The sequence below is a fragment of the Vanellus vanellus genome (assembly GCF_965231255.1).
Source record: "Vanellus vanellus genome assembly, contig: HAP1_SCAFFOLD_2365, whole genome shotgun sequence".
Classification (NCBI taxonomy): Eukaryota; Metazoa; Chordata; class Aves; order Charadriiformes; family Charadriidae; genus Vanellus; species Vanellus vanellus.
In genome coordinates, this window is record NW_028126737.1 from 1 (window position 1) to 11,135 (window position 11,135).

The window sequence follows — 11,135 nt, forward strand, 5'->3', positions numbered from 1 at the left end:
GGGGGGGGGGGGCACTTGCGGGTCTGAGGGGCACTTGGGGGGCAGAGGAGGCCGCGGGGGGGAGTTGGGGGTCGGGGGGGGGGGTCGGGGCAGTTGTGGGGCTGAGGGCCCCCCCGCCCCCCCCCGCCCCCCCCCGCTGCCCGACGCCCGTTGCTACCAACAAAGCAGCGGCGGCAGCGGCCGAGGTACCCCCGGTGGGGCGGGGGGGGGTTCTGTGGGGCGAGGGGGGGGTCCGTGGGGCAGGGGGGGTTCCCCGTCGAGTGGGGGGGGGTCCCTGTGGGGCGGGGGGGGGGTTTCTATGGGGCAGGTGGGGGCCTCTGTGGGGTGGGGTGGGGGCTCCATGGGGCAGGAGTGGTACCTATGGGGCAGGAGGGGGCTCTGTGGGGCGGGGGGCTCTGTGGGGTGGGGGGGGTCCCTATGGGGCAGGTGGGGGGGGGCACTGTGGGGCAGAGGGGGTCCCTATGGGGCGGGGGTGGGGTTCCCCATGGGGCAGCCCAGTGTGGGGGGGGGACACCCGTGAGGTGTGTGGGGGGGGTCCCCGTGTGGGGTGTCAGCCCCCCCTCTTGTCCCCCCCCCATTCTGCCCCACAGATGTCGGGGGCGGCGCAGCGCGGGGGGGCGGCGCTGGAGGATCAGCTGCAGCGGGTGAGGGGGGGCCCAGTGCAATTGGGGGGGGTCCCAGTTCCCTGATGGGGTCCCCATTCCCTGGGGGGGGGTCCCATTCTGGGGGTCCCTCGGGGGGTCCCTGGGGGGGGGGTCCCCGTTTGGGGTCTCGCCGTGGGGGGGGGTCCCCGGGTGGGGGGTCCCTATTCCCTGGGGGGGGTTCCCCATTCTGGGGGTCCCTGTGGGGGGGTCCCCGTCGGGGGTGTCCCCTTGGGGGGTCCCAGTTCCCCGGGGGGGTTCCCCATGGTGGGGGGGCCCTGGGGGGGGTGTCCCTGGGGGGGGTATTCCCCATTCTGGGGGTCCCCGGGCGGGGGGGGGGGTCCCTGTTCCCCGGGGGGGTTCCCATGGTGGGGGGTCCCTGGGGGGGTCCCCGGGGGGGGTCCCTATGTTGGGGGTCCCCGGGGGGGGGGGGTCCCTGTTCCCGGGGGGGTCCCTATGTTGGGGGTCCCGGGGGGGGCTCCGGGGGGGGTCCCAGTTCCCCGGGGGGGTTCCCCATGGTGGGGGGTCCCGGGGGGGGTCCCTATGTTGGGGTTCCCCGGGGGGGGGGGTCCCTGTTCCCGGGGGGGGGTTCCCTATGTTGGGGGTCCCTGGGGGGGTCCCCGGGTGGGGGTCCCTATGTTGGGGGTCCCCGGGGGGGGGGGTCCCTGTTCCCGGGGGGGGGTCCCTATGTTGGGGGTCCCCGGGGGGGGGGTGTCCCTGTTCCCGGGGGGGGTTCCCTATGTCGGGGGTCCCTGGGGGGTCCCCGGGTGGGGGGGGTCCCTGTTCCCGGGGGGGTCCCCACGGCGGGGGTCTCCCCGGCCCCCTGTGCGCAGGCGGGGGCGGCGCTGGGGGGGCCGGAGGGGCCGCGGGGGCGGCTGCGGCGGGAGCTGGAGGGGCTGCGGGGGGAGAGGCAGCGCCTGCGCCTGTGTCTGCGCCGCCGCGCTCAGGTCAGCCCCCCCCGCGCCCCCCCCCCCCCCCCCGGGGGGTCCCCCCCACTCACACCGGGGGGTGCCCCCCCCACCCCCCCCCGCGGCCCCCCATAACGGGGCCCCCCCCAAAGCCTGCGGTCCCCCCGGCTGCAGGGATGGGGGTCCCCTGAGTGTGTCCCCCCCCAGATCTCTGCCCCCCCCCCCCCCCAAACTCCTGCGGTCCCCCAATCTGCAGTGGGGGGGGGGTGTCCCTGGGTGTCCCCCTGAAACACTGGGGTCCCCCCAAATGCTCACATTCCCCCATAATGCCCCCCCCCCCCAATCTCTGCCCCCCCCCAAACTCCTGCGGTCCCCCCCAGATCTCTGCCCCCCCCCCCCCCCCAAACTCCTGCGGTCCCCCAATCTGCAGTGGGGGGGGGTGTCCCTGGGTGTCCCCCCCAAACACTGGGGTCCCCCCCCAAATGCTCACATCCCCCCATAATGCCCCCCCCCAATCTCTGCCCCCCCCCAAACTCCTGCGGTCCCCCCCAGATCTCTGCCCCCCCCCCCCAAACTCCTGCGGTCCCCCAATCTGCGGTGGGGGGGGTGACCCTGGGTGTCCCCCCCAAACACTGGGGTCCCCCCCAAATGCTCACGTCTCCCCATAATGACCCCTCACCCCCCCAATCTCTGCCCCCCCCCAAACTCCTGTGGTCCCCCAATCTGCGGTGGGGGGGGGTGTCCCTGGGTGTCCCCCCCAGATGTTGGGGTCCCCCCGATCCCTGGGCCCCCCCAAACCCTGTGGCCCCCCCATCTGCGGTGTGGGGGGGGGCACCCCGGTGTCCCCCAGTTTGAGGTGGGGGTCCCCCTGGGGGGGTGGGGGGGCCCTGCGGTGACACGGGTGGGACGGAGAGCTCTGATTGGTCAGGAGAAGGATCCCCTCCCCTCCCCCCCGGCGCTGTGGGTGGGACGGAGAGCTCTGATTGGTCAGGAGAAGGATCCCCTCCCCTCCCCCCCGGCGCTGTGGGTGGGACGGAGAGCTCTGATTGGCTGGCGGGGGGATCCCGCGGCCATCTGGGATCGGGTGGGGCGGAGAAACGTGATTGGTTGGGAAGGGGAGATCCCCCCGTGACCTGGTGGGAGAGAGGGACCTGATTGGTCGGGAGGAGGATCCCGTGGCCATAGGGGTGGGACAGAGGGATCTGATTGGCTCTGAGAGCGATCCCATGCTGACTCGGGGAGGGTGGAGGGATCTGATTGGCTGCGAGAGGGATCCCCGGTGATCCCGTGGGGCGGAGGGATGCGATTGGCCGGGAGGGGGATCCGGCGGTGACGCGGGCGTGACGGAGGGCTGTGATTGGCCGCAGGAGCTGGAGGAGACCCAACGGGAGATTGAGGCCCTCCTGGAGGAGGCGGCGGCCGCTGAGAGCAGCAGGTGGGGCCCCCCCGACCCCCCCGGAGCCCCCCCGGACCCCCAAACCCCTCAGTGTCCCCATCTATGGCGGGTGGGGGTCCCCCCGAACTCCCGTGTCCCCCAGTCTAGGGAGGGTGGGGGGGTCCCTGTGCCCCCCAGTCTATGGTGGGGGGGGGTCCCCTCATCTCCTGTGTCCCCCAATTTATGGGTGGGGGGTCCCTGTGTCCCCCAGCTTAGGGAGGGTGGGGGTTCCCTGTGCCCCCCAGTCTGTGGTGGGGGGGGGGTCCCCTCATCTCCTGTGTCCCCCAATTTATGGGTGGGGGGGTCCCTGTGTCCCCCCAAACTCCTGTGTCCCCCAATTTATGGGTGGGGGGTCCCTGTGTCCCCCCAAACTCCGGTGTCCCCCAGCTTAGGGAGGGTGGGGGTGCCCCCAAACTTCTGTGTCCCCCAATTTATGGGTGGGGGGTCCCTGTGTCCCCCCAAACTCCGATTTCCCCCAGCTTAGGGAGGGTGGGGGTGCCCCCAAACTTCTGTGTCCCCCAATTTATGGGTGGGGGGTCTCTGTGTCCCCCAAACTCCTGTGTACCCCAATCTATGGTGCGTGGGGGTCCCCCTATCTCCTGTGTCCCCCAATTTATGGGTGGGGGGGTCCCTGGGTCCCCCCAAACTCCGGTGCCCCCCAGTTTAGGGAGGGTGGGGGTCCCCCCAAACTCCTGTGCCCCCCAAACTATGGGTGGGGGGTCCCTGTGCCCCCAGTCAATGGTGTGGGGGTCCCCTCAACCTCCTGTGCCCCCCCCCCCCCGTGGGGGTCCCGCAGGGCGGCGGCTCGGGCGTGGCGGGCGGGGCAGCGGGCGTGGCGGCGGGCGGGGCAGCGGGCGGCGGCGGCGGCGCTGCGGGACGGGGGGCGGCAGCGGGAGCAGCAGCGGCGCCTCCGCGACTTCATGGCCACCAAAGAGCGGCGCCGCACCCCCCCGGGTACCGCACCCCCAAAAATGGGGGGGGGGGGGAGGGGCTCCCCAGACCCCTGGGACCCCCAAAAGTGTGTGTGTGTGGGCTCTCTGGACCCCTGGGACCCCCAAAAGTGTGTGTGTGTGGGCTCTCTAGACCCCTGGGACCCCCCCAGACCACTGGGACCCCCAAAAGTGGGGTGGGGGGATCTCTGGACCCCTGGGACCCCCCCCAGACCCCTGGGACCCCCAAAAGCGGGGTGGGGGGCTCTCTGGACCCCTGGGACTCCCCCCCCCAGACCCCTGGGACCCCCAAAAGTGGGGTGGGGGGATCTCTGGACCCCTGGGACCCCCCCCCAGACCCCTGGGACCCCCAAAAGTGGGGTGGGGGGATCTCTGGACCCCTGGGACCCCCCCGGACCACTGGGACCCCCAAAAGTGGGGTGGGGGGCTCTCTGGACCCCTGGGACTCCCCCCCCCAGACCCCTGGGACCCCCAAAAGTGGGGTGGGGGGATCTCTGGACCCCTGGGACCCCCCCCCAGACCCCTGGGACCCCCAAAAGTGGGGTGGGGGGATCTCTGGACCCCTGGGACCCCCCCCGGACCACTGGGACCCCCAAAAGTGGGGTGGGGGGCTCTCTGGACCCCTGGGACCCCCAAAAGTGTGTGTGTGTGGGCTCTCTAGGCCCCTGGGACCCCCCCAGACCACTGGGACCCCCAAAAGCGGGGTGGGGGGATCTCTGGACCCCTGGGACCCCCCCCAGACCCCTGGGACCCCCAAAAGTGGGGTGGGGGGATCTCTGGACCCCTGGGACCCCCCCCCCAGACCCCTGGGACCCCCAAAAGTGGGGTGGGGGGATCTCTGGACCCCTGGGACCCCCCCAGACCACTGGGACCCCCAAAAGTGTGTGTGTGTGGGCTCTCTGGACCCCTGGGACCCCCCCCGGATCCCTGGGACCCCCAAAAGTGGGGTGGGGGCCTCCCCGGACCAGTGGGAATCCCCAAAAGTGGGGTGGGGGCTCTCTGGGTCCCTGGGCCCCCCCCAGGCATCTGTATCCCCCAAAAATGGGGTGGGACCCTCCCCGGATCACTGGGACCCCCCAAAAGTGTGGTGGGGGCTCTCTGGACCCCTGGGACCCCCCCCAGACCCCTGGGTCCCCCCAAAAAAGGGGGAGGCGGGCTGCCCTGGCTGATGGGTGTCCCCCTTCCCCAGCCCGGGTCCCCCCAAAAGCCCCCGGGGACCCCCCCGAGGACCCCCCCGAGGAGGAGGAGGAGGAGGAGGAGGAGGAAGAGGCCTGGATGGAGGGTGAGGGGGTTGGGGGGGGGGAAGGGGGAGTTTGGGGGTCCCGGGGGGGCTTTGAGGTGCGGGACAGGGGGTAGGGAGAGTTGGGGTGGTCCGGGGGGAGATTTGGGGGGGTCCCAGGGCAGGTTTGGGGGTCCCCGGGGGGGAGGAGGTGCAAGGGGGGGTCCAGGGAGGGTTTGGGGGTACTGGTGGGGGGGGGCAGGTTTGGGGAGGTCCAGGGTGAGTTTGGGGGTGTTCCAGGGGGGTCCCAGCCGGTTTCGGGGTGCAGGGGGGTCCCGGAGGGGTTCTGGGGGGGTCCCAGCCGGTTTGGGGGCTCGGGGGGGTGCCGGGGGGTCCCAGCCGGTTTCGGGGCGCAGGGGAGGCACAGGGGGGGTGCCGGGGGGTGCCGGGGGGTCCCAGCCGGTTTGGGGGCGCAGGGGAGGCACGGGGGGGTCCCGGGGGGTGCCGGGGGGTCCCAGCCGGTTTGGGGGCGCAGGGGAGGCGCGGACCTTCTCCCAGTTCCTGCTGGTGACGGAGCAGCACCGGGAGATGCAGCGGCTGCAGCGGCACCTGCAGCAGGTTGGGGACCCCCCCGCACCCCCCCCGGCCCCCCCGAACCCCCCCAGGGCCCCCCGATACCTCCCAGCGCCCCGACACCCCCAATAGCTCTCTCCAGCGTCCCCTGATACACTCTGGAGCCCCCCCAATACCTCCTCGGTGACTCCCAATATCCCCCAGTACCCCCAGAGCCCCCCAACAGCCTCTCCAGACCCCCCCAATACTCCCCAGAACCCCTTAGAGCCCCCCAGTATCCTCCAGAGCCCCCCAATAGCTCCTCCAGAGCCCCTGAGAACCCCCCAGAGCCCCCCAATATTCTCCAGATCCCCCCTGAACCCCCAACAGCCCCTCCAGAACCCCCCAATACTCCCCAGAATGCCCCCAGAGCCCCCCAGTATCCTCCAGAGCCCCCCGGTCCCCCCCAGAGCCCCCCAATACCTCCCAGGGATCTCCAGAGCCCCCCAATACTCCACAGAGCCCCCCAATAACCCCCCAGAGCCCCCCCAATACCTCCCAGAGGCCCCCAGAGTCCCCGCAGAGCCCCCCAATACTCCTCAGAGCCCCCCAATAACCCCCAGAGCCCCCCAATAGCCCCTCCAGAGCCCCCTGATACCCCCCAGAGCCCCCCAGTAATGCCCCGGAGCCCCCCAATACCCCCCAGAGCCCCCCAATACCTCCCAGAGCCCCCCAGAGCCCCCCAATAACTTGTTCAGAGCCCCCTGATATCCCCCGGAGCCCCCCAATGCCTCCCAGAGCCCCTCAATACCTCCCAGAGCCCCCCAGAGCCCCCCAATACCCTCCAGAGCCCCCCAATACCTCCCAGAGCCCCCCAGAGCCCTCCAATACCCCCCAGAGCCCCCCAATACCTCCCAGAGCCCCCCAGAGCCCCCCAATAACCTGTTCAGAGCCCCCCGATACCGCCCAGAGCCCCCCAGAGCCCCCCAATACCCCCCAGAGCCCCCCAGAGCCCCCCAATAACCCCTCCCAGAGCCCCCCGATACCCCCCGGAGCCCCCCAGTACCCCGCCGACCCCCCCTGCCCCCCCCCCCCCAGCTGCGGGCGGCCGTGGCGGCAGCGGAGGAGCCGGGGGGGCCGCGGGGGGACCCCGATTTGGAGGCGCTGGAGGGGGCGCGGGCGGCCGCCGCCCGGGAGACGCGGGAGCTGCAGGATCGGGCCCAGCGCGGGAGGGAGCAACTGCGGCTTTTGGGGGACGGTACGGGGGGACCCCGCGTCTGGGGGGGGGAGGGGGGCAGGAGTTTGGGGGGGGACACACATTTTGGGGGGGACCCGAGAGTTTTGGGGGGACCCCGGTGTTTGGGGGGGACTCCAATGTTCGGGAGGGATCTGGGAGTTTGGGGGGGACCCAGGAATTTTGGGGGGGAACTCTGGCATTTGGGGGGACCCCGGTGTTTGGGGGGGGCAGGAATTTTGGGGGGGGGCAGGAATTTTGGGGGGGACCCCAAAGCTTTGGGGGACCCGAGTGTTTGGGGGGGGGGGATCCTGGTGTTTGGGGGGACCCAGGAGTTTGGGGGGACCCAGGGATTTTGGGGGGGACCCACAAGTTTGGGGGGACCCATTACGGGGGAGGGCTCCAGTGTCTGGGGTGGGACCCACGGGTTTGGGGGGACCCAGAAATTTGGGGGGGACCCATTATGGGGGGACCCACGAGTTTGGGAGGGACCCAGATGTTGGGGGGGCACCCAGGTTTTGGGGGGGACCCCGGTGTTTGGGGGGGACCCCAATGTTCAGGGGGAGCCATGAATTGAGGGGGAGGGGATGCTGATATTTGGGGGGGAGCCAGAAGTTTGGGGGGTGGGGGGGGGAGGAACCAGGCATTGGGGGGGACCCTAGAGTTTGGGGGGAACCCCAATTTTGGGGGGGGGGAACCCAGGAATTTGGGGGGGGGGGACCCGGAGTTTGGGGGGAACCCCGATGTTTGGGGGTCCCAGAAGTTGGGTTTTTTTTGGGGGGGGGGGGGGGGATGGGACACGGAGGGACCCGGCGTTTGTCCCGCAGGAGTGGCGGCGCTGTTGGCCCAACTGGGCCACGGGCAGGATCGGGCCCCTGACCTTGACCCCGACCTTGACCCCGACCTTGACCCCGACCCCGACCCCGACCCCGACCCACTGCGGGCGCAGCTCCGGCTCCTGGAGGAGGGGGTGACCCGACTGCTGCTGCAGAGAGGGGGGACCCCCCCCCAGGTCGGGGGGCTCGGGGGGGTGGGGGGGGCGCTGGGGTGAACTGGGGGCTCTGGGGGAGGGGGGGGGGTTAACTTGGGGTGGAACTGGGAGAACTGGGGGACCCCGGAGATCACTGGGGTGCAATTGGGGTCACGGGGGGGGGGAGTAATGGGGGACTCGGGGGGGGGGGGGCGGTAAGTGGGGACACTGGGGGGCAACTGGAGACACTGGGGGGGGCAATGGGGGGCGGAACTGGGGGAATTGGGGGACCCTCGAGGACAGTTGGGGGCCCGGGGGGTAATTGGGGGCACTGGAGGGAAAATGGGAGTAGAACTGGTGGAACTGGAGAACCCTGGAGTGTAACTGGGGGCGACTGGGGGGCAATTGGAGGACCTGAGAGGGTAACGGGGGGATTTGGGGGATCCTAGGGGGCAATTGGGGGCACTGGGGGGCAACTGGGGACACTGGGGGGCAATGGGGGGCACTGGGGGGCAACGGGAGGTGGAACTGGGGGAATTGGGGGACCCTCGGGGACAACTGGGGGCCCAGGGGGGTAATTGGGGGAAAATGGGAGTACAACTGGTGGAACTGAGGGACCCCGGAGGGTAACTGGGGGCACTGGGGGGCAACTGGGGGGCAATGGGGGACACTGGGGGGGGAAACTGGGGGTGGAACTGGGGGAACTGGGCGAACCCGGGGGGTAACTGGGGGCGCTGGGGGGCAATTGGAGGACCTGAGAGAGTAACGGGGGGATTTGGGGGATCCTGGGGGGCAATTGGGGGCACTGGGGGTGGAACTGGGGGGAGTTGGGGAACCCCGGGGGGTAATTTGGGGCACTGGGGGGCAACTGGGGACACTGGGGGGCAATTGGGGTGGAACTGGGGGCTTTGGGGGGCCCTGGGGGGGCAATTTGGAGCCCTGGGGGAATTTGGAGGCCCCGGGGGGGGGTTATTGGGGCCCTGGGGGGGGTCAAGGGGGGGGCAATTGGGAGCCCTGGGGGCAGAACTGGGGGGGCTTTGGGGTGCTCTTAGGGGGGCGATTTGGGCGCTGGGGGGGAGGGGGAATTTGGGGGGCCCCTGGGGGGGGTATTGGGGGCTTCTGGGGGGCGACTGGGACACTCCGTGGGTCCGGGGGGGGGTCGGGGGTCCCCACTGCCCCCCCTTTGTCCCCAGGTCCCGGTGGGGGATGGGGCCGTGGGGCAGCGCAGCCCCCGGGGGGGCGCCCCCCCCCCCCGCGCCCCCCCCAGCCCCAGGTGAGCCCCCAAACCCCTCTGCCCCCCCCCCCCCCCCAACAGCGATGTATGGGGGGGGGGGCGCCACGGCCGCGGCCCACGGGTGCCCCCACCCCCCACCCCACGTATGTACCCCCCCAGGGAGGACCCCCCCGTGGGGCCGGAGGACGAGGAGAGACCCCTGACCCACGGCGAGCTGCGGGAGCGCGTCCTGCGGGAGGTGGGGGGCGGGGGGGGGCCACAGTCGTGGGGGGGGGGGTCCCATAGCCGTGGGGGGGGTCCCATAGCCGTGGGGGGGGGGCCTGGACGTGTGGGTCCATGGGTGGGGGGGTCCCAGATCTGGGGGGGGGTCCCATAGCCGTGGGGGGGGGGCCTGGATGTGTGGGTCCATGGGTGGGGGGTCCCAGATCTGGGGGGGGGGGTCCCATAGCCGTGGGGGGGGGGCCTGGATGTGTGGGTCCATGGGGTGGGGGGGTCCCAGATCTGGGGGGGGGTCCCACGTCCATGGGGGGGGGGGTTTTGGATGTGTGGGTCCATGGGTGGGGGGTCCCAGATCTGTGGGGGGGTCCCATAGCCATGGGGGGGGCCTGGACGTGTGGGTCTATGGGTGGGGGGGTCCCAGATCTGGGTGGGGGGTCCCACATCCATGGGGGGGGGGGTTTGGATGTGTGGGTCCATGGGGGGGGTCCCACATCAATGGGGGGGTGTCCCAGATCCATGGGGGGGGGTCCCAGATCTGGGGGGGGGTCACACATCCATGGGGGGGGTCCCAGGTCCATGGGGGGGGTCTGGATGTGTGGGTCCGTGGGGGGGGGGTCCCCAGCTCCATGGGGGGGTCCCAGACCCACGGGTGGGGGGTCGCGGCCATTGGGGTCCCCCCCATAACCGCCCTTCCCCCATAGGTGCTGAGCCGTGAGGGCCCCCCCCGCCTCGAGCCTTGACCCCCCCTCCCCCTCCTCCCGCCCCTCCCCCCCCCCCGTCTGTGTCCCCCCCCCGTGTCCGGTCCCCCCCCCGCCCCCCATCCCCCCGTTGCCACGGAAACCAAATATTTTTGGGCGGCGGCGGCGGCGGCGTTGCTGCGGGCGACGGAAAACTTCCCAAAACAGCCCCAAACCGCCCAAAAATGAGGCGGGGGGGGAGGGGAGGGGGCGCTGCCACCCGTGTCACCCGTGTCACCCGTGTCACCCGTGTCACCCGCCCACGGCACCGGGGACGCGCCTGGGCCTCCCCCCGCCCCCCCGTGTCCCCTCATACCCCACTTCCTGTCCCCCCACGTCCCTTCTTTGTCCCCCTCCTGTCCCCCCGTCTCCCCCCCCCGTGTCCCCCCGTGTCCCCCCACGTCCCTTCTTTGTCCCACTCGTGTCTCCCCCGTGTCCCACTCATATCACCATTGTCTCTCCCGTGTCCCACTCGTTCCCCGGTGTCCCCCTCCTGTCCCCCCGTGTCCCCTCCCGTGTCCCCCCGTGTCCCCCCACGTCCCTTCTTTGTCCCACTGGTGTCACCCCTGTCCCTCCCGTGCCCCACTCGCTGCCCCCGGTGTCCCCCTCCTGTCCCGTGTCCCACTCGTGTCACCCCGTGTCCCTTCCAGCTCCCACTGGTGTCCCCCCGTGTCCCCCCGTGTCCCACTCGTGTCACCGCTGTCCCCCCCGTGTCCCACTTGGTGCCTCCCCCATGTCCCACTCGTGTCCCCCCCCGTGTCCCACTCATGTCACCCCTGTCCCTCCCGTCCCCCACTCGCTGCCCCCAGTGTCCCCCTCCTGGTCCCGTGTCCCACTGGTGTCCCCCGTGTCCCCCCCGTGTCCCCCCCCGTGTGCCACTCGTGTCACCGCTGTCCCCCCCGTGTCCCACTTGGTGCCTCCCCCGTGTCCCCCCCGTGTCCCCCCTCGTGTCCCCCCGTGTCCCACTCGTGTCCCTCCAGTGCCCCATGTCCCCCCCGGACACCCCCCGGGGCGCTGTGTGTCCCCCGTCCCCCCC

At 71.8% G+C, this 11,135-nt stretch overlaps 1 protein-coding gene and 1 long non-coding RNA gene across 2 annotated transcripts; both read left to right on the plus strand.

The window, feature by feature from the left end:
• The first annotated feature begins 1,571 nt into the window (after nt 1-1,571).
• On the plus strand, nt 1,572-5,143 carry LOC309685801. Its single transcript, XR_014270494.1, has 3 exons — nt 1,572-1,588; nt 2,917-2,984; nt 5,124-5,143. It is a non-coding gene; the product is annotated as an uncharacterized lncRNA (long non-coding RNA).
• A 510-nt stretch (nt 5,144-5,653) lies between these two features.
• On the plus strand, nt 5,654-9,186 carry LOC309685800 (uncharacterized protein; the record flags this gene model as incomplete). The annotated part of the gene is made up of 4 exons (XM_082501514.1): nt 5,654-5,771; nt 6,804-6,963; nt 7,767-7,951; nt 9,103-9,186. Exons 1-4 carry the CDS (start codon nt 5,742-5,744, stop codon nt 9,184-9,186), a joined length of 459 nt encoding a protein of 152 aa, XP_082357640.1. The 5' UTR covers nt 5,654-5,741.
• Nucleotides 9,187-11,135: the final 1,949 nt, after the last annotated feature.